This window comes from Schistocerca americana, chromosome 5 (genome assembly GCF_021461395.2).
Source record: "Schistocerca americana isolate TAMUIC-IGC-003095 chromosome 5, iqSchAmer2.1, whole genome shotgun sequence".
Taxonomy (NCBI): Eukaryota; Metazoa; Arthropoda; class Insecta; order Orthoptera; family Acrididae; genus Schistocerca; species Schistocerca americana.
Window position 1 is genome coordinate 576,656,307 of NC_060123.1, and position 23,724 is coordinate 576,680,030.

General features: G+C 42.4%; 1 protein-coding gene across 1 annotated transcript; it reads left to right on the forward strand.

Moving 5' to 3' along the window:
* Positions 1–532: 532 nt before the first annotated feature.
* Positions 533–21,211, forward strand: LOC124616704 (probable cytochrome P450 6a14). Its single transcript, XM_047145047.1, has 8 exons — positions 533–594; positions 4,144–4,409; positions 6,328–6,566; positions 8,498–8,760; positions 10,747–10,916; positions 13,338–13,556; positions 16,141–16,410; positions 20,866–21,211. The coding sequence occupies exons 2-8, from the start codon at positions 4,190–4,192 to the stop codon at positions 21,036–21,038; spliced, it is 1,554 nt and encodes a 517-aa protein (XP_047001003.1). The 5' UTR covers positions 533–594; positions 4,144–4,189; the 3' UTR covers positions 21,039–21,211.
* The last annotated feature ends 2,513 nt before the right edge of the window (positions 21,212–23,724 follow it).

A 23,724-nucleotide genomic window follows, 5' to 3' on the forward strand; every position in this document is an offset into this window, starting at 1 on the left:
ATATAAAACTTATGTGTTCGAGGAAGTGCAAGACATGTTATTTGGTCTTAAGTGTGCCAAAGTGCAGTGTCACGCCTCTTTACACAGCATTCTTCTATCGCACGTCACTGTATTTCACTCCCTGGAATTCAAACGTGACTATTTTGTAGTTGAAGCCATCAAACTTATATTTAGGAGAGTAAAAATTAAAATGTCCTGTACGATACACAAATGGTTAAAATAGGATCCACACAAAACAGTTCACACGATTTACAGACAGCTGACCCTCACGACTTCCCTATGATAAGATAACTGAAGTATGTGGCTACATGACGGGCTTCCGGCCATGAAGTTAAGTACTAAGAAACTGCCATATCACATAAAACATTGGATCCCTTACTTGGCGATAAATGCTAGGAAAGTGTGAGATTGTGAACGTACTTGATTACCGGTTTCCTGTTTGTTTGCACCATCTCTCTGTCGTTTATCTCGCTATCTGATCACGCCGAGCTTGTATAAACACGGACGCTCTGTCGGTACGCCAGTCAGAGCAGAAAACGCACCACACCAAGCTGCCTAAGCCAACCACACGAAGATATCTCAGTACTGCACGTGGTAAGTGTCTGACGAACACAAGTTCGCAGCAAACGCTGTCTTAAGTGTTGTACACTAGGATTGCATATGGCGGAAAGAATCCGAGCCTTCGTATGTGTTCCTGATACAGTAAAGCAGTTTGGGAGGCTAGAGATCATTTCATGGTGAGCCCATAGCTCCTGCACAGTTTCTTCTCTAGCGCAGTATGTTTGTGTTTGACTGCCTGTGTAATCTGACACTTGCGTCTGCGTCTCCTCGGATATTCTAAACAAAATCATTCTTATTTCTACATAACAATTTTTTTCGATCTCATTAATCTTCTGCGTGGCACCAGCGTTTAGGTCATTAACCATCCATTTCACTTTACATTTATTCAAAAGGCCTGGCACATTAATGGACAGAAAATCTAAGAGCTATTATGTCGAGTGACTTGATGCAATAGTTTTCAACGTAATTTTTCGCTGATGTAAATAACATTATTTCGCATGGATCTTTATCTCTGCTACTTTCAGGAAGCACAGAACCCAGTTAACCAACAACTAGTAAGCTGAAATCAACATCTATTACTAATGTACGATCAGAAATGGTGCCACTTTATGCCTCTTGCGGAATCGATCTTTGTACAAACATCAATGTGTTGGTTGTTTCTTCTCTGTCGAACAGTCTTTCCACAAACATGTCACTGATATTTTCTGCATGGCCATAACAGAACCACTAAGTAGATTACGTCTATCGTTATAAAGTAACCGTTTTGGGTCAATGCGTCCACACTTCAACTCCTGACCTGATGCCCAGGTGAAAATAAGCATTTATGGCTTGCTCTTGCCACATTTATTTGGAGGTTTTAACTAACCTGAAAACATGCGACTTGTAACAGCTACAATTATGAGCCTGCAAATGTATTAATACTGATGTAATGTTGTTCAGTACACCTTTCTCAGTCACCAGTAGAAATATTTGCACTTATGCTTGTTGTCCACAGCTCGTGGTCTTGCGGTAGCGTTCTCTCTTCCTGCGCACGGGGTCCCGGGTTCGATTCCCGGCGGGGTCAGGGAGTTTTCCTGTCTCGAGATGACTGGGTGTTATTGTGTTGTCATCATCATCATTCATCCCCATTACGGTCGAAGGAAGGCAATGGCAAACCACCTCCGCTACGACCTTGCCTAGTCGGCGGTGCGGGACTCCCGCATCGTTCCCTACGGTCCTCGGAGTATAGAAACTCATCATCGTTATGCCTGTTACACCCTGTATACAATTACGTATATAGATTAGACAAAATGAAACTAACTCAGAAAGAGTGCCGCAGGACTGACTCTTGCTAGTGCTAGAAAATATTATTTCGCGATGGATTGATCCGTTGCTGTCATATGTCTGCGCCTGCCCATCTCCCTCATGCTCTGTGTTGAATACTTCGCTGTATCATTAGGTCTGAGTGAATGAGAGGAGCAGACGTATTTCGTGCCCATGTTAAAACAACGTTGCCAAAATGATTTGAAATGGGCTCGGCAGCGAATAAGAGTCGTAACTGTAGAAAAGGGTTAGAGAACCAGAAAATACTGCTCAACTGAAGGAAAGCATGGAACAAAGTCTGACGAAAACTCAACGACGTTTATCTGTGCAAGTGGAAATTTAGAGACTGTCGTGTCAAAACATTATCAAAATGGGCCTTCATATACATCCTTACAAATTTGCAGTGAGTTGCAGTGTCTACATGAACTTCCGTCTGCTGATTTCTGCTAGTGGTTCTTAATTGAAATAGAACCAGAACTTTTGTTTCCTCAGTTATTTACTTCTTCAGATGATACTTTATGAGAACTCACTGAGCATGCACCATAGTGCATCAGATAATTCCTACCAATAATTAAAAATGGTTCAAATGGCTCTGAGCACTACGGGACTGAACATCTGAGGTCATCAGTCCCCTATAACTTAGAAATAATTAAACCTAACTAACCTAAGGACATCACACACATCCATGCCCGAGGCAGGATTCGAACCTGCGACCGTAGCGGTCGCGCGGTTCCAGACTGAAGCGCCTAACAATAATTTCAAGAGCCGTTGCATATTCTCAAAGTTGCTGTTTAGTGCCCAGTGTCTGATTTTCATATTGTAATACCATTCCTTCGACAAACTGTTAGTGGTAACTAGCGCGTCTAGAAATTATTTAATCCATATGTGGATCAACTCGCAGAGTATGAACGACTGTATGAATATTTTCAGCAATACGAAACTATATCACACAGGGCCTTTACAGCCTTATTACAAGAGCATGAGATCTTCGGTGACGAGAAGATAATTAGCAACCTTGGCAACCTCGGTCGTCTGATCTCTTTCCCTGTGATTTTTTACCCGTGGGCCAAACTAAACGGTCAGGTGCACCCCTCACAGACCGAGAAAGCTGCAGCAGAACATTGAAAATGCTATTGCTGCCTTCTTTCAGACAGAGTTGCTACGCATGTCTCACAGTTTGATAAGTCGGGCATAGGGCGGGACCGAAGTCAGTGATGGCCATTTACAGCATCTTCTGTGACGTTCATTAACAAGGGTCAACCCCACATCCCTCTTATCGTAAATATTTTCCGGGCCAGTTTTATTTTTGTCGTCTTGTATGATCTTAACATACCTGCTGCATTAGCTACTTCGTACATCCCATTGATGTGTGTACATAATAAGGTACCACATATAAGAAACCTGCATTATGATCACCCAATACGACACTGTGTTCTTCCAACGTGTTCTCCTTTTACTTCAACCGCCTATTTACTGAGTACTGAAAGGAGACGCATTGTAAACCTGCATCAATGGCCCTATAACACTCCCTTGCAGCACACATTGTGTACCTTTCACGTTCTACGATTGCTCGCCGTTAACAACGACGTGCTGAGTTGCATTTGTTACCACGAAGCTATGGGAGAGTCAGGCAAAGAAAATCCCTGACTGCAGTGAGCTTGACCCTGGTGCATCAGTGTGCCTACCTCAACCAATCACATGACGCGTTTTATGCACAGGTACATCACTACGGCAACGCCTCAGCTCTATACACAACTACTTGTTTCGCCTGCAGCCATTAGCACTTCGCAGCTGAGAGGTGGTAACACTGCTGCTCGTTGGCAAGGATCTTTTTACGACGATTTTACTATAGCCAGCTACTCCTTATGCTCGTATTTGCGTTTGTGATAATACGTCCATAACAAATAACAGTATCGCAGTACTATATTCCAGCCTCTTCATTTGAATGAAACGCAGACATTATGACAATGGGAAATTACAGAAGTCATATAAAAAAACTATTTCGCAGATCAGGCTGGCACCTGACTCATAATATTATTATTGATAAACACAACTAAAACTAAATTTTATACATTAATATAAGGTATATCTGTGAATCTGCTGTTGGCTAAAACATTTCACTATATTCTCATTGTGTATCCTCCACTGATTACATGTTCACTAACGAGTATAAAGGAGCAGTCAGTTAGTGCTGAACCGAAGTAGTTTATTTAATCGACCACACCATCAGTTCAGCTGATCTACTTTGATTTTATAGTAGCATCTGTTTACCATTCGCAGAGTTCAGGATCGCCTTGATAGCCGCAGCCTACACCAGACCCTCACCATGGTGGTGCAGCTGGAATCGTGGATGGACGAGCTGGGCCTCGTGGTGATCGCCGCTGCGCTGGTGCTGTGGGTGTGCTACTTCCGGCACTTCAGCTACTGGACAGAGAAGGGCGCCCCACAGTCGCGACCCTGGACGCCGTTTGGAAACTGTTACAAGTCCATCTTGCAGAAACAAATGCTGTCAGAGGACCTTGACGAACTCTATAGTCAGTTCAGAGGTATGTACACATGATGATGATGATGATGTTTGGTGTGTGGGGCGCTCAACTGCGCGGCAATCAGCGCCCGTACAAAGTCCCAATATTTACACAATCAAATCTAGCCACTGTCAAGAATGATGAGGACAACACAAACACCCTCTCCCCGGGCAAAGAAAAATCACCAAACTGGCAGGGAATCGAACCCGGGACCCCGTGATCCCGAGGCAGCAACGATAGCCACTACACCACAAGCTGCAGACGCACTACAGAGAAGAAATCATCGTATCTGCGAAAAGCTATCGACTGCAGCATCACATTTAAATGAGCTACGTTTTAATGAAAAGATCAATTGCCAACTCTCTAGAGCAGTGGTTCCCAACAGGTGGTCCGCGGACCCCCAGGGGTCCGTGCTCTATGCCAGAGGGGTCCGCAAGATGCTATTAGAATAAAAAATATATTAAATATATTTCGTATGATAGATTTTTTGTTTTGGCCGCTTCCTGCATGAGCAGTTTTAAGCTCAATATTTTTTCCATAATGAATATGACAATGTCTTTTCTAAGTACCAAAAATAGAAAACGTATAAAAAGACTCTTTATTTGGATTTTTTAGGTACTTGATACTGTGATATGACAAGGTACCAATCATGCTCGATGAGGGAGTCCTCGAGAAAATTTTGTTGGGAACCCCTGCTCTAGAGTCTAGACATTGAAATCAGTAAGTTTACATATTTTGTATTTGCCTTTGGGGTTCAAACCTCAGTCGTTCATAGAATTTTGTTTGTCGGTTACTGTTTTTCTGACCTTTGGCATGATTTGTATGTATGCGAAATATTAAGTAGCAATGTGATTTGCAATAGGCATAAAACTATTAGGCCGCCCTACAACTGCCCAAGGATGTAACTTGTAAGACCATACCATCTCCAGTACTACCTTGCGTCGTAAAGGACAGTGATATTCAAACCATTCTTCATCACACAAAAGAATCTAATGAGAGTAATGTGTACTTTAGCCCGCCCGGTTGGCCGTGCGGTCTAACGCACGGCTTCCCGGGCGGGAAGGAGCGCCTGGTCTCTGGTATGAATCCGCCCGGCGGATTTGTGTCGAGGTCCGGTGAACTGGCCAGTCTGTGGATGGTTTTTAGGCGGTTTTCCACCTGCCTCGGCGAATGCGGGCTGGTTCCCCTTATTCCGCCTCAATTACACTATGTCGGTGATTGCTGCGCAAACCAGTTCTCCACGTACACCACCATTACTCTACCACGCAAACATAGGGGTTACACTCGTCTGGTGTGAGAGTTCCCTGGGGGTCCACCGGGTACCGAACCGCACAATAATCCTGGGTTCGGTGTGGGGCGGCGGAGGGGTGAAGTGGACTGCGGCAGTCGTCGTAGGGTTGCGGACCACTGCGGCTGCGGCGGGGACGGAGCCTCTCCGTCGTTTCTAGGTCCCCGGTTTACATTTGACAATACAATGTGTACTTTATTAACACGATTTGCATACGAACAGAAGCAGCAGTATGAGATGGTCCGTGAATTTTATTTTTATCCACTGAATCGTAAAGTAAACTGGCCTTCAGTGCCATTTGAAACCGTACGAACGACAATTTGATTCAAAGACAGTTCTCAGTTTTGACATAGGCCTTAACTGACGCCATAAGCATCACATGGGAACCATTCTGATATCCTGATGTTGCTCCAATGATGCTCAACGGTATGCGATACCAGTGAACAGTACGGAACTTGTATGTGATTGTGTAAATATTAAGTGTAAAATCACTGTATTTTCATTCCATTTAATGAACCGTGACAACCATTTCGTCCTTGAGGCAATTGGCCGGTACATTTTAAAAGACACAGGTCATATAGCAGTTGGAATGCTCAGAGTAAATTCCAACCAGGACTTTTAACAGTGACTAATTGGATTTTTTTTTTTCAGATAAGCGCTACGTGGGCTATTACCGTGGACTTGAGCCCCGCTTGCTGGTCATCGACCCAAATCTCATTCGTCAAATACTGGTCAAGGACTTTGACTTCTTCACCGACCGAGAACCTGTCCCTCTAGATGACCCAATACTGGAGGGTCAGCTGTTCTTCATGAAGGGCGATCGATGGCGCCGTCTGCGCAACAAACTCAGCCCACTGTTTACCAGTGGCAAGCTGAAGCACACGTTCCAGGTGAGCAAATGCTGCAATGACTACAGAAAATTTTAACGTGCCCTGTCATGTATTTTCCTGCTTCTACTTGGGATGATAGTAAGATTATCGGGTATTTGTCCAACCCTGAACTACTGTGAGTTTTATTACCTGTGAGAGGACATAAATACAGGTGAAAATGTCACATGTGAAAAAAATAGATATAAGATATAACGCACTCTGTGTTAGTACTTGCTATCTATAAACACACTGTCACTCTGGTGAACGAAGATGAGTAATTTATCAAATGGTGACAAAAATTGTTTTAGATACTTAATAAAACAATGAAGTGACTGAGGGTAATTATTTTTAAACTTTGGCACCCAAGAAGGATTAGGCAGCCAAACAAGGTACTTCTGTGCCATTAACATCCGACTCTTGCCGCCATATCTTGGAAATTCGATAGTTAAGGTCCCATTGACACTGATTAAAATTGTGGCCATTTTTCTTTTATTATTATTTTAGTCCCTCGTCCCTGACGGGTGAGTGTGACTGGCAGTGTGCTACTATTACGCCCTTCAACCAGCAAAATTTTGAAATACGTGTTTTGATGTAAATATAAAAAGAAAATGGAATGTTTCTATTGTTCTAAGAATATTAAACTAACGTTTTACATTGTCCCTATTAAAACTACTATAGTCACTGTAGACTTCAAACCTGTGCTTCTAAAATGATGAAGTTATTAAAGGGAGTACTGCAGGCTTCAAAAGTTGTGTTTCTAAGATGATGAAGTTACTTAAGGAAGTATTGCACTTCGCTGACTTGATAGGAATTGCAACGGAAAGAATAAATTAGGCGAGCTTAAGTTGACTGGCTTCATGGGGACGTAAGGAGTATTGTGCCACTAGACTACGGTGAATGAAATGTTGATTTACGTGCACTGAGACACAAGTCGTGGTGAGACACAGGAGTTTAAGTATAGTTAAGAAGAAAGAGACTCACATTAAGCATCGGTGCAATGTGTGGATGGATATAGGGGTGCAAAATTATACCAGTATTGACAATTAGGAGGTGAGGGTTAGCGTAATGCGATTCATGGGATTGTCTTCTTGGATGCACAAAATGTAAGCACAGGCGATCAGTATGGATGAGGATGGAAGGTAATTTGATGAGTCGATACATGATTACTGTAGAGGAGGATAATTACGAGCTGAAAGCAAGATAGAGTGCATCTGGCGTTGGAAGTGGGGTGTTTTGGTGGATTAGAAACCTAGGTGGCTCTATAGAGGAGGATAGGTGATTTGAAGGCTTTGTAGGTGTGGAGGATAGTGAAGGGATGCAATTCCGACGTTTGGATGATTAGTAGTTCTAGTTTACATTGAGATTAATATTGTTTGTATGGTGGGGGAAGGGCGTCGACTGGTAATTTAAGAAAGTTTACCGAGATATTTTGTCGTGTTAGTTAGCTGTACGTGTTGATGTAAATGTAGGGGTGGACGTCATGGTGTGCCCTCTCCTGTAGGTTATTGGATTTTAGTAGAGCTCATCTTAAGGGCTAATGTGTTTCACGAAGATGTAAGTTGCTTCATCCAGTGTTGGTGGGATTTTTATGATGTTCATAGGGTCTTTGGCACACAGCTGTGGTGATTTAACCATTTCAGTAGTGCCAAGGATATATAGAAATGAAGGTTAGACGAACCCTTGGACACAGATGTAATTCGTTGGGGGCTGTTAATGGTTAAATGTGGTGGATTATTGTGTGCGGCGGGTGCCACTAGTTGACGTAGTTAAATGTAACTGTTTGGGTCTAGAGTCTGAGAATGAGATTATAATGCCATACACAGTCAAGGGGTTTTGGAAGTCAAGGGACAGATCGATAGCTGGTTTGTGGTTATTAACAAGATGAAATAGGGACTGTGTGAGGAGTCGAGTCTGACGTGGAGGACTCACCCAAAGCTGCGATTCATTTGCAGACGCTGAACGAGTGCGGCAGCGAGATGGTGGAGGTGCTGGCGGACGCCGCGCGGGCGGGCAAGGTGCTGCAGTTCCGAGAGGTGTTCGCCCTCTACACCACGGAGGTGATCGCCACGCTCGCCTTCGGCGTCAAGCTCAACTGCCAGAGAAACCCGGACTGCGACTTCAGGATGTGGGGCCGCATCCTCTTCCAGCCACGGGCCAGGCCCTTCAAGGAAATCGCCACCGAAATCTTTACGCCTCCGCTTAAGCGGTACCTCGAGTAAGTAACTGACTTTTTTTTTAATTAGGGAACTGTTTCCACATTTAAACTGACAGTCTGGGCTATACAAGTACTCTGAAAGTGTTCAGAAATTTTTATACATTATTTTTTGTTGACTAATTTCATATCAGAATCTCCTTTCTAGTGCCTTCAAATCTATTCTTTGCTCAACACCTCTTGAATGCTGCGTTGTTCGTCTGTGCATTATTCTTGTCCGCAGTTTGGAACAGTCAGGTGTAGGTGTGATACCGAACTCATTCAGCACCTAGGTAATACCTGTAGATCGTACCATGTTACTGTTTCGTCTTCATGGAGTCTACCAGATAGTTTAAAGCTCTCCTGAAGCTTACTAACATTAAAACTGTGACCGGGCGAGGTGGCGCAGTGGTTAGACACTGGACTCGCATTCGGGAGGACGACGGTTCAATCCCGCGTCCGGCCATCCTGATTTAGGTTTTCCGTGATTTCCCTAAATCGCTCCAGGCAAATGCCGGAATGGTTCCTTTCAAAGGGCACGGCCGACTTCCTTCCCCGTCCTTCCCTAATCCGATGAGACCGATGACCTCGCTGTCTGGTCTCCTTCCCCGAAACAACCAACCATTAAAACTGTGTGCCTTACTGAAAAGTCCTACTACTCAGACTGTTGCCTTCGTAGACAATATTCTTGCTGGGTTAGAATTCAGATACAACTCACGACCCCCTCTATAGCTTCAATTCTGACAGTATCTCTCTCCAGCGTTCCTGGTTCCACATACAACTAGGCTGTACTGCATCCCGTGGTGGACTAACCGTCCTAGGAGAAACGGCATCACTGAGCAGTGACTCTTCCACACCGTACAGATTGTTTCCAGAAATCTTTCATTCTCCTGTGGAGTGAGCGCTGTTTTCAAAAAGTTCTCGCACCAACCTCAAAGTGTAAAATAATATGTATCTATTACCTTCTAACGTCAAATACGATGCTTGTAGCTAAAGGTCCCCAAACTTATTGTCACTTGAATGTGGGGAGTGCATTACCCGAAGATCGTCCATATTTTTAAAGCGTTCAAGTCACACGTATTGCTCTATATAAACTTCACACTGATTATCTCTACGCAGTATTACATCATTACTTTCAAATTCTACGACGCATTGTACTGCTTCTCGGAATTCGCATCTGCTTGCCCTTTCCATCACATAACCTATCCCAGACCTTTATATGTCTCTTGCCCCTCCTTCGACACATCTGTCCGTATTTTTTTACGATCCTCGAACTCGATACGAACCATCTCGTTTCCGCCCCTCACTTATTATCCTGATTCACTACTGGCTCTGTACGATACATGTTCAGCACAGTCTCCAAATACTCTCTCAATGTAAATACAACCGACATCCACTCCAGTCCAAGAAAACTAATTATAGCCTTATCCATCCGTGTACAGTGTTCCAGACATGAGTTTTAACTGCAATAAATGTTGATGTTATTGTCACGAAAACTATATATTGAACTGTCCAAATTCAATGCGTACGAACTTTTGTACATACTGAGGGGAATATTTCAATATACGACTGTTGAGTTCCCAAGTGTTAAAGAAGACTTTACGATAAATTGTATATTCTTAATAGTTTAAGGCCAGATCAAGTCAGATAATTTCTGCAGATTGATTTTATTTGTGTGATTTCTCGCATTGCTTTATCTGGTCATTATTGCAGACACGTGATCTGTTCCACTGTTCTCCTTTTTAATTTGAGACTCGTGAAGCCCACTAGCACGGTTCTATTACAAACTTTTCCTTACACACAACTGCAAACAAAGAAACAGAACTATGAAAAATAAAATTTGTGTAAATGTCTGACTTAAATAAGTAACAGAAATGATCTTGCTGTTGCCAGCTTTAGGCCGTTTCCCGACTTTTTCGATTCAAATTTTGTAACACACACAGTTCGTAGCTACTCATACAAGAATCTTTCTTTGTGACGCATTCCACAATTTTCCTTTTTACATTTCAGTTCCATAGCTCCCAGGAACAATGCACTTCAGTTTTTCGACAACATGGTGAAGGAGACACTCCACGATCGCTTAGAAAATGCCATCAGAAGGAGCGATTTCATGGACCTGTTCATCCAGCTTCACACTAAGGGTTTCGTCGAAGGCGAGAAGCAAGGAGGCACTGACTGGAGTAAGTACCAACTTGTTTGGTTATTAATTTACGAATAAATGTGTCTGTTGATACCCGAATAGTACAGTAAGTGCATACGCACTCATAGCATGTAGCACCCCATTTCGCCCTGATGAAGGAGGCAACGCATCGTCTTATGGATCAATGAGACGAGAAAATATTGGAGATACACATCGTGGTCCATTATCGCCCAACTCCACATCACAAGCAGACTGCTTAGAGCTTGGACTAAAGTTCGCATATTTCCGTCGATAATATCCAAATCTAATCAACAGAATTGAGGTCTGGTGGCCTGGGAGACACCGTCGTGTACGTGGAATGGCCCACAAAGCACCCTCTCAGAAGCCGGGAGAGATGGGATGATGCACTGTCTTACTGAATGTTCAGGTCGACTGGAGTGTGCTGTTAGGCTTACAGACAGTTTCATGTGACCTGAAGATGTTCGACGAACGAAACCGCTCGTAACACAATAAATGTAGAATAATAAACCTGAGGTGGTTTCCTTCAACTATTAAAACAAATTTAGGAATACCCACGTTAAATAAAAGTCTGACCTACTCTATTTCACAAAAATCACTATGTGCATTTGTGTTGGCTTCAACAGCTGATATATTTAGAGAGTTTTGCCTTGAACAAAAAGGAACGAGGCGAAAACCTCATATTGTACGAGGGCGGTTCAGAAAGTAACCTCCGATTGGACACAGTGCGGGTTGTGGGGGGAGTAGCGACGCCATTTGTGCGTTCACGCACTCAACAGGTCAGTCGGCATCAAGCCGTGGTCGAGTGAACGTCGTACCTGCGCTAGTTTAGTTTTTGTGGCAGTTTGAAATGTGTGCTGCAATAGAAAAAACCGGCAAATGTGAAGTGCGTGCTGTCATAAGGTTTTTTACAGCCAAAGGATATTCTGCAGCAGCTATTCATCGTGAGCTTTGTGCCGTGTATGGACCAAGAGTTATGAGTGAAGGAGTTGTCCGTGAATGGGTACGTTTATTTAAAAGTGGACGAGAAAACGTTCATGATGAAGAGAGGAGTGGTAGACCATCATTGGTGACTGACGAACTCGTTCAGACAGTTGATGCAAAAGTTCGTGAAAATCGACGTTTCTCAATGTCGGAGTTGTCTACTGGTTTTCCACAGATTTCTAAGACACTCTTGTACGAGATAGTGACAGCAAGATTGGGTTACCGTAAGTTCTATGCATGATGGGTGCCCAAAATTCTTACCGACCACCACAAAACTCAAAGAATGGCCTCTGCATTAGACTTTCTGTCACGTTATGAGGACGAAGGAGAACCATTGTTAAACAGAATCGTGACCGGTGACGGAACCTGGATTAAGTACGTGAACCCTGAGACAAAAGAACAATCAAAGATGTGGGCACATTCAAATTCGCCTACCAAACCAAGAAAAGCCTCGCAAGATTTTTCTGCCAGAAAACTGATGGCAACGGTGTTTTGGGATGCCAAAGGGGTGTTGTTGGTTGAATTCATGGAACGTGGTACGACCATTAATCAAGACGTGTACTGTGAAACAATAAAAAAGTTACGATGGGCTATACAGAACAAACGCCGTGGTATGCTGACTTACGGTATCGTTTTTTTGCACGATAACGCCCGTCCTCACTCTGCTCGCAGAACAACGGCCCTTCTTGAGTCCTTCAAGTGGGACGTTATCAACCATCCACCTTACAGCCCAGACCTGGCGCCAAGTGATTATCACCTCTTCATGCATTTGAAGAAATGGCTCGGGTCACAGCGGTTTGATGACGACGAAGAGCTCAAAGATGCGGTCACAGGCTGGCTCCAGGCACAAGCGGGTGATTTTTATGCAGAAGGAATTTCAAAGCTTGTGAAGAGATACGATAAGTGCCTCAATCGCTATGGAGACTATGTAGAAAAATAGTGCAAAGATGTAGTTGTGAGATGTATATATTAAAATATTTTTATTTAACTTGGTGTATTTTTTTAAATCAACCGGAGGTTACTTTCTGAACGGCCCTCGTATATGTAGTGTTGCGTCTTGTTAGCCGTGGGACAGAGAATCCACACATCAGACGCAGGATTTCGTACAAACGGAAGAGGAAATTGAACTTATTTTTTAGTCTTACTTATTAGTTTTCTTTTGCCTGGGTAAAATTAATGAATGACGCTGATGCAAAAATGTCATTGCATGATTCTTCGATAAATCTGAAATTCTACGTGACCGACCGAAACTAACCTCGTCCAAACGTGGCAAGCGTACGGCACAGAGGGCATATGTACCTGTAACAGTACTTAGGCTTGGCAAATGTTTCACTGTCGAATCCTACATGCCACATATATTCACTGGAAACTATCCGTGGAATACGAGATACTGTCCTATCTAGTGAAGAGAGAATCTGAATTGTCCGTATTTACAAATGCCAATTTCTTTGCTTCGCAGAACTGTCGGAGAACGAAGTGTCGGCGCAGGCCTTCCTGTTCTACATCGCCGGCTTCGAGACGTCGTCGACCACGATGAGCTTCGCTGCTTACGAGCTGGCAGTCAACCCGGACATCCAGCAGCGGGTGCTGAAGGAAATCGACTCCGTGCTGGCAGAGAGCGGCGAGATCTCGTACGACTCTCTCGCGAAGATGAAGTACCTCGACAGAGTGCTGTCAGGTAACACGTCCACTCTTACAGTTTCGAGTGCATTCGAGCTTTATTTAGATTCATGCGAAAGTGTTCGTGTATTCATTACATTTTAATCATTTGATGTTGCATGAATGATAAGTGCGATGTTAAACGTGTCATTTTGTTTGAACTTTTCTCAGTGAAAAATATGGCACCATACTTGCAACTTACATGACTTCCTTTCTCGTGAATCTTAGGCTAGATTTTTTATTCGTAACTCTATAACAGTACACATTTAGAAATTCTTCTACGGATTGGAAAGACTTATCAAGCCGGTGTGGCCTCGATAAACCTTCGTTTTCAGAGCAGCTCAGTAGAGCGTGCTGTCTTCACTCGTGAACGAGACCAGCGGCTTGCATACAGTGTTGAGTCTGTCAGCGTCCCTTGAAGGATCATTTAAAACACAGTCTGTGTTCGAAATGCAGCTTCACAGCACTAAGGTATGTCAGGCCGGGAAGTTCTCCGCCAAATTGGAGAACCCAACAAAGACGTCACTCGAATATCCATCCGCTACTGAGGAACGCTAAATGTTGAAGATCTGGCTCATGGTGATCGCCATTGGTGAACTACATGAGCTGGCAAACGCTGCCTTCAAATTAAGTCTCATTTGTTCCCAGAACAAAATACAACAGAGTTGCGCGCTGAATTCTAAAGGAAACTGGAACGGTTCAAAATGGCCCTGAGCACTATGGGACTTAACATCTGTGGTCATCAGTCCCCTATAACTTAGAACTACTTAAACCTAACTAACCTAAGGACATCACACACATCCACGCCCGAGGTGGGATTCGAACCTGCGACTGTAGTAGAAACTGGAACGGCTGTGTTGCCTTCTCACGAGACACAAGAATCTCCACATAATCAGTTTGGCTTCTAGGTGTCCTGTACTGTGGGTGCAGGAAGTAGGTGAGCAAGGAAACCCACTGAATGAGATGTGGATCATCCCATAGATCGGCGTGGGAGTCTTATACGTAGTAAGGACAACACTATCACCTTCATATACTGGTTTTATTGGTTGTTCCAGTACACAGAAACTGCTCGTGTCTGAACAGATTCAGTAAACACAGCTTATGCTGTTGTCCTTACTACGTATAATATACAGTAATTGCTTTCGTCCCAATTATCACAAGATCGATGTGTGGAGGGAGAAGGATTTGCCTGACGATTGTTCATTCCTGTAAAATAAGGAGCGGCTGGCCAGGTACCAATGTACGTCTCAGGCATGCAGTCTTACGAGATAAGCAGGGGTGTGAGCCAGTCGTGTTATGGGATGGTACAACAACGTACATAAGTCAGACGCTTCTCGTGGCTATTAAGGATAGCATGAGGACTGTACAGTGTTGGGACAGGTTTCTCCAATCTCTTGTCCAGCTCTACAGTTAATATTTCAGTGCTGGATCCGTCTTTCAATGCATTAACCCATCAAACCCATCTCGAAAACACATTCTTCCAGAGGGCAAGATTCAGGTGAATGAAATGACACGAAACCCATTGTGCATGCCTGGAAACTGTTGATAATTGCAGTGCGTAGTCAATGAAATTCGTCTCAGCCATTACATTATAGTAGTGCCACCCTCAAAGAGTTGAAGACTGTACTTCAACAATGATCCAACGTGTTAGAATGGATGGGATGAAAGACCACGGTATTGAATATTACCCAAGAGGAGATTTATATTTCACAGGTGGACAAAAATGTAAAATTCCAAACAGGCTAGTTTGTTTCTTGTTTGTCTTTATTTCAGAGTGTTTTTGATTTTATTTTTACTTTCATAACGGTTACGTTATGTTCGCTAATGTGTAGGTGGTGCAAAACATACCTGAGCACTTTCTTTTAAAATACTCAGCAAATGGAACAGATGAAGCAAAAGTCGTTGATGTAATTCATATTTTTTGAATACATATATGTCTTCTGGTTAAAATGTTGTCTGCAATTACTTCGTAGCAACTCTCCATTTGTTGCCTCCAACTTGACAGATGCATGCATTGCCAGTTTTCTTACCTATACCACACACAAGAGCAAAACTGTGCACTGTCATTGATGAGGCGTAGCGATATAATCTGTTTTACTGCTAACAGTTGGCGTCTATCTCTACGACACCGAGCGAGGTGGCGCAGTGATTAGCAAACTTGACTCGCATTCAGGAGGACGACGGTTCAATCCCGCGTCCGGCCATCCTCATTTAGATTTTCCGTGATTTCCCTATATCGCCTCAAGTAAATGCCGGGATGACTAATTTGAAAGGGCATGGCCGACTTCCTTCCCCATCCTTCCCATAATCCGATGAGACTGAAGACCTCACTGTTTGGTCTCTTTCCCCAAAAGTCGGCCCCTTTGAAAGGGGCCAACTTCCTTCCCCATCCTTTCCATAATCCGATGAGACCGCTGACCTCGCTGTTTGGTCTCTTCCCCCAAAACAACCCAACCCTCTCTAAGACAGTTGTCAGTCCCAGTAATTGGTTGTCGCTTAGAATCCAGTTACCTATCCTTGGTTCCCCACTTGTTTCCTCTGACCTTCCCTACACCTGGCGGCCCACACTGCGTGTGGTGACGGGACGCTCGGCGCCGTTGCAGAGACGCTGCGCAAGTACCCGCCGGTGCCGACGCTGACGCGGCAGGTGCAGCGGCCGTACCGCCTGCCCGGCGCCGACGGCGAGGCCGAGAAGGGCGCGCTGCTGGAGCCGGGCGTCGTGGTGATGGTGCCCGCCTTCAGCCTGCACTACGACCCCACCTACTTCCCGGAGCCCCACCGATTCGACCCGGACCGCTGGACCGACGAGGCCAAGGCGTCGCTGCACCCCTTCGTCTACATGCCGTTCGGCGAGGGTCCGCGCTTCTGCATAGGTCAGTTATGCAACTTCCATGATTTCACTATCTTTTTTTGTCAAGGAAATTGAGGTAATGTATGTGTTTGGTGCCAACTGCTTACAGTGGTAGCACTGGTTTCTGTCAGATCACCGAAGTTGTCGGGTTTAGCTACCACTCCGATGGGTGACTGTCTACGTCAGCCGAGTGCTGTTGGGAAGTAGGGTGCACTCAGTGTTTGTGAGATCAACTGAGGAGTTACATGATTGAGTAGTAGTGGCTCCAGCCACGAAAACTGACAAGGGCCAGGAGAGTGCTGTGCTGACCACACGTCTGCCCATATCCACATCCAGTGACGCCTATTGTCTGAGGATGACACGGCGGTCGGTCGGTATCATTGGGCCTTCCGAGGACTGTTGATACGGAATGTAGTCTACTTTTTATGTTGCTTTACTGTGCTATCAATTCCAGGTTCATATTAATATGTTTAATTGATTTTGATCAGCTAGGTTATAAGTACATTTCGACATGGAACTCTCACTTATACTGCCGAATCCCACTGCTGCTGATAATTTTCGTTTAATCAGAGCAGTTCAAATCTGCTCAAATCTAACTATCCATTGCTACTTTCTATGCAGGCAAGACGACGTGCTAAACCCATAATTCCAGTACTACTCAACGTAATTATCCCACGATTGGCCAATAAACCCACTTATTCGTGAACTTGCATGTGCTTCTGCCACTGCTACGTTCAAAAAATATTTTAATTTGACCTGAGGAGCACGTTTAATCCCGGTTATGTAACAAAGCAGCACAGTGTTTCGGATATTGCATCTATATGCAGGAAGACAAGAGTTCAAATCCCCATCTCTCAGTCTACCCATCCTGACTTTGGCCTCCATAAATTCATTAAAGTGTAGTAGTAGTAGTAGTGGTAGTAGTAGCTTTATTCATCCGTAGATCTCTTTTTACAAGGATATAGGACATGTCAAAGTATTTACAAATTTATATCAATTTAAAATAAGCTAATTCCTATACACATATATTTACAGACTTCTACTTAGAGACAATCATTAGATTTACTCCTGGTATACAATACTTTTTTTACAAATAACTTATTAAATAATGTAATGCCACATTGTTCACTCATATCTCACTATCAGTCACTGCACACACTTTACATACATTGTTTCATAACATTCACTCACCACACACACACACACACACACACACACACACACACACACACACACACACACACTGGTGATCTCTGGGGCATTGTCTGTACTGCAACTTCCCATTTACTATCCTGAAACACTGAGTCAGCATCCCTCCATAATGAGTGAGATGTTGACCTCAGAAAGAGGAAGAGGTGTTAGCATTGTGCTATGCATAGCTTGGGATAAGTATTTCTAGAAAGGAAAAAAAGAAGGAAGAAAACGTAAAGTGAAGGTGCGATGTGGAATGTTGGATATTTTATAGTCATTATTATTATTATTATTATTTATTTGTATAACATTTTTTTATCAAACCCCTACTCTGATTTAGCTAAATAATTCTTCAATGTATAAAATGTATTGCATAACAGGTACTTTTAGCTGTCTTTTTAAATAAGTGTATTTTTGCAATTTCTTTAAGTGGATAACAAGATGGTTCCTTTCTATAGATCACATCTTACACCATGCCCTCCATATCTAATTAGAGCATCAGCTCTGATTTTAATAAAATGACTTGAAAATACAAACATTAAAAGTTTGAATTAATTACACAGATATCCTGATGTGACGATGAATCATTATAATGGCGGTGGAGGTTATGGAGCTAGGGTGGTGGTGATCTGTCTAGGACTTGAATACGACCTTTGGGTAATCAATTGTGTGGAATAAAATGGTCTATAAAGGGAAGAGAGCTGAAATATGGAAGTTTCTTGGGGAAGGTAATTGTCAGTGGATCATTTTGAGGGTTAGGGTAAAACTGCAACATATGAGTGTGCTTGTGGGAATTTTTTGCAATAGGATTGGAGGTGCTGCTAAGGTGTGATTGTGCATATCAACCCTTCCTCTTAACTACCTGCTGGGTTCTGCTGGGTTCAGAGTTTGTGAGCCATACTCCTTCCGAGTGAGAGTCCAGTACTTGAACCACTGTACTGCATAACTCCCTATATGAAGTTGATAAATCTGTTGTGTTGTGATTTTCAACACCCTACACTTAAATTCCTGTGGCGAGGAATGTAAACAAAAAAATAGTTTCATGTGAAGCATGAGGAAATATAGTATGTTGATTTAGTGGATTCAGAATTGTAGATCCATTCCATCATGCTTAACTGATTTTGACCTTCTAGTTTCTGTTTAAATTTTCCACACTGAATTCTCACTTATACTACAGCACACACACTTCTGTTGGATATGTTCATTTTATGAGGGTGAGGAAGAACCTTCTGAAGTGACCCCCGATGCTACCCAGGCAATGCTCTTCTGATGTAATCTCGCTATTCAACGTAATTATATCACTATCGAACGATAAAACGTATTACTGGCTTAACAATAGCCACTTTCGCTTACCAACAGCCACCTTCGCCATTGGCATGTTAATTTGGAACATTGTAATAAGCGTCTCCAGCGCTAGACCTCATCTGTGTTATAGAAAGAAGTATTACAATGACTGAGACATTGGATCTCTGTCTGGGAAAACAAGAAATCTCTGTCTAGGCGTCCAGATTATGATTTACGTACATCACTTATGGTGCATGACAGGAAGATGACAGTGATAAAGACATTATCAATTGCCTGCCCATCTATAGCCAATCTGAGCATCAGTTCTATTTGTAATGATCTTGTATCGATAAGAAGTTTTTCTTCTTATATATTTTTTATACGTCCTTCACTTGATTGCTCTCTGAAGACTCACAGATCCGAACAGAGAACTTGCTTTTTTCTTTGATGTTTGTCATTCCTCTATTGGGGGAGGCTGGCAGCAACACCATGGCTCCTCTCGAACCATTCTGATTTTTGACACAACAAATTTGGAAACAGGAATATCAAAATAAGTAAGAATGGAGATTTTGTTAAACAGGCAATCTTGATGTAACGATTAATGACTGCAATGGTTATAGAGCTGGCGTTGTTGTGCTGCTAGAGATGTTGACGTTGGAGATGCTGTGGTTCTCCAGGTGATCTATATAAGTAGTTGCATAGACTGTATATCTTGGAAGTAATCTGGAGGTGACATATCTGAGGAGCAGAGCTGATGGGGGAGACTGTGGTAAAGCAACAGAGTTTAGCTGTAATTGTGGTGGGGACTGGGTGCAGAAGGACTGGAGATTCTGCAGCGGGAGATTGGAACACTCCATTTGCCTTTTCTATTAACTGCCTACTAGTTCAGAATTTGGGAATCCTGTGCTTCCTGAAAGAGAGTCAAATGCTTTAAACGCCGCGCCACTGCGCACGATATATGTAATTGATAACTCGATTAAGTTGTGGATTTGAGCAGTGTATACTTATGTTGCGGTGAAGTAAATAAAGAAAAAGCGAAAGATCCTCGGGTGAAGAATAAATTGCATAGTTTCCCAACAACATGGTAATCTCAAATGTGAATATGATCATTCCTCGCTCTGAAAATGATTTTTGTACTTAAAAACGCTAAGTTGCATTATGGCTAGGATTTTCGTTACACTGTATGTCATTCTAGAACTGCCTGCGTAAGTCAGTTCAAAAATTAAAGTAGTAGGAGAGCATAACACCTTCAGTAGTATTAAGCATGGAAGAACGTTAATGCCCACTCACCAAAGTTCAGATCGAGGACAGCTTCATTTAATTTTTGATACAGAGAATAGGCAGCAGAAAATACGTCTGCTCTAGTAAACTGTACTGCAACCGAGCTACACACTAAAAAGAGACAAAAATATCTCCTTACTGTAGCACAAACGTTTGTTAATTTCTACTACACCATGGCATCTTCATTTCTTTTTTCTGGACTCGAGCCTCCCCTGAGGGGGCGGGGATTATAATGTAACGGTTCTGTCCATTGTGCTGTCTATCTGCCAATTAATTTAGTTAAAATAGTTTACGTATTTTTACTCTGAAGCGGATATTAATTACGTGTCAGTTTGGCGTCTGACAAGATCGATGAAGAAAAACGTCTAAAGACCACATCCAAGCTGATGAGAGTACCGAGATAACATTCACTGCCGTTCTGAAGTACGTACATGTTATAATAACAACAGCGTAGGTCACTGTGACCCCAACGAGTGTCCATCTCACCCAGATGTGTTAAAATTTTCATTCATCATGATCACCATATGTCAAGCCAAACCACCTCCCTGTGGCTCATGAAAGTGAATTTAGGAAGAAATATGAGACTCCCCGCCCTCCCGTTACGTCAGTGGTCGGATAAGAAGGATAATGACAGTAACTTTTTGACTGCCATTTTTAACGTTGGCATTGTAATTAGTGTAGCGTTGTATACGGGGTTGAGAACATGTTGGTGTTGCTGCAGGCATGCGCTTGGGGCTGCTGCAGTCGAAGCTGGGCCTGGTGCACCTGTTGTCGCACTACAAGGTGGACGTCTGCAGCGAGACAGACATCCCTCTTCCACTGGACCCCATGGCTTCTATCCTCGCCACCAAGAACGGCGTCCACCTGAAAATCACCAGTCGGAAAGCTACCTAAGGTGCTCAGTGCGAGAACAAAGCTCTCATTACTCGTGCGTCTCTGTGTTATTTCTGAGTGTGACGTTGATTATTTATGTGGACGTTGTCCAAAACTGATCTGTATAAATATCTGTACATTTGTATATAATACGTTTTATATGTAGCTCATCGTCTACTGCATTTGCATTTTTTTACATCGCTTCGACTATGTACATAATGTAACATTAAATGTGATTAATACGAGACATATCGTCTTAAATTTCCTGTTTCCATCCACTGCATTTTTCTAGGAGCTTCAAACGCAGATAGCTCCAGAAGTCATCGAAAAATTCATGACCATTTACATGCAGCCCATGTGACTTCTGGAAATACATTCTTTTAGTTACAAGAACTTCTAGATTTTGCCCACAAATTTTATTAACTCTTGAGAAAAACTCCCAAGTGAAAATATTTCAGTCCTCAGAGTTCTACTTTGTGTAATTTTGACCGTGAATTACGATTATTTAAACTCAAAAGAAGCCCGTTTTACTTGCCAGACTTCACGAAAGTAACCAAGCCAGAGCTTGACAACAAACATCGAAAGGATACATAACACGGAAACTCCCGAAAATAAAATCGTAAATAACTAAGGAAACGACTATAATTTTCTTTAGTTATAACTGTAAAAGCCAAATAAACTCGCACTTGGTACTGATAATGCCGTAATAAGACTGCTTATTGAATGTAAACGCAGTTTACGTAGTTCAGAGATGTCAGATTCAAAGTTCTCACCTATATCCAGTACTGCACCAATAGCGGACTAGTCGTCTAACTGTAATTCGTTGACCCTCACAATTTAATGGTTGACGCTGCAAGTTATAGAATAACACATACCTCAACAAGCATGAATATGCGCCCGATAATAACGATATACACATGTATGAAAACACAACCTCCAAAAGAATACGTAAAAACACATGAAATAACAGCTACAATAACATAAAGAGAAAGATAGAGGTGAGAAATAGCAATAACTACTGTTTGTGGTAGGTCAATAATTTCAACACATACTGTACTACGCTGCGATTACATTTATTTCTAAAGAAAGTACGCATGAAGAAAAGTCCGCCACAAAAGAAAAAAAATTACGTTTAAAACTACATGAAATTCTTTGAGTTTTTACAAGGTGAGTGAGCACTTGGGTTGCAGATTATCTTCTTGTAGACGAAGTGTCGTGACGTCAGCGGCAGCTCGTTGGTTCTGACGGCATAATTCTTATGGCTCTATTTCTCATGAAACTGCCCTGGATATATTCTCATGACTGGTATACGCTCCACCATGCAATATTTTATTATCCTTGGATTTTACGTTGCAGCAGGCTGGTCGAACGTAATTGTTGTTGTGTAGATCCAATTTTGCATTTGTGCGATTGGAACGTTCCATATAAACACGTTACTATTTATAATGTTCCACATACAGTTTTAAAACAGTGTAGTATTCATTTCCATCCGCTGATCACGATATTACAGTCCGTATACTGTTAGAAATCACAATCTCGAATTTACAGTTCTGAAGAAATAAGAATCAACACGTCTAATCAGCTTGTGAGTCTCCACGGAGACAGTTAATCTGTTAACAAGCGTGGCAACTGATTAAGTTGCACACGAGATAAGAAATTCAAAGTGCATTAGTTCGTGCAAATCTCTTGCATGTAAAACAATTCGGTTCTAACAATTTCACCACGACACTCACAGCCCATTCGCTTAAGCATTGTCACAGTATTCATAGTCTACCATTTCCTTTCATGACGCCCATGTCGAAATTTAGTTTATACCGTAACCGAAAAATAAGAACGCGGGCATGAATTTTAGTGTGATTCTGTCTAACACGAGTACACAACACAAACCGCGCGTACGTCAGGACACTGCACACCTTCTAACTGACTTCACTGTCACGCTGTAACTATCGATATAGCTCTCGCATCACAGTCCATACAACAGTGATGCATGTTACATTTAGTTTTACACAGCACATTACACGTAAGACAACGAAACATCCATTCAAATTTTTGTATACTCAGTTAAAAGGGGTAAAACATGGTAACATTTCACATTACAGATAAAAACAAACAAAAAATTCTATATCTTCAAAGATATACATACAGAGCAAATGAAGCAAGAGCAAATAAAGAAGGAAAAGAAAAAATATCTCTCATAATTAGAAACATCTTCATAAGGTCCGCAAATATTTAAAGATATCATGTAACGAAACGAATGTAGCTCTGTTCAGCTAAATAGAACATGCAGCCACAATATGGGGCGAAAATTGGAAGAGTTCTCATCATTTTCGCTTTCGTATTCACGCAATAAATAAATATTAATATGAGATTGTATTACTGGTTACTTCGAAGCAGATTATAGACACAAATACAACTGAAAGGTAGATAGGAGGAGAAGAAGTTTTTAACTGTAGTGAGCAAATTTCTCTAAGGAAAATATCTGAAAAATGTAGCCCTTAGAAATTATGGACATAAATGAGTATCGTGAGCTGAGGGATTTTGCTAAACTTTTAAGTCCAAGACGATATTCCGGATTAGTAAATCATTATTTAGCCAAGATTAATTCTGTATAATACTGTAACATAAACCAAAACACAAGAAATTAAATTGTAGCTTCCACTGTTTTCAGAGTTACATATACGTCCTTGCTCTAAAACTATCTTTAAAA

Excerpts from the sequence above, each read along its gene's own strand:
- LOC124616704 (XM_047145047.1), top strand. The coding sequence starts at position 4,190 with ATGGTGGTGCAGCTGGAATCGTGGATGGACGAGCTGGGCCTCGTGGTG. Across the intron at positions 8,761-10,746 it reads CCGCTTAAGCGGTACCTCGA|TTCCATAGCTCCCAGGAACA; the intron begins GTAAGTAACTGA and ends TTTACATTTCAG. Across the intron at positions 16,411-20,865 it reads GGGTCCGCGCTTCTGCATAG|GCATGCGCTTGGGGCTGCTG; the intron begins GTCAGTTATGCA and ends GTGTTGCTGCAG.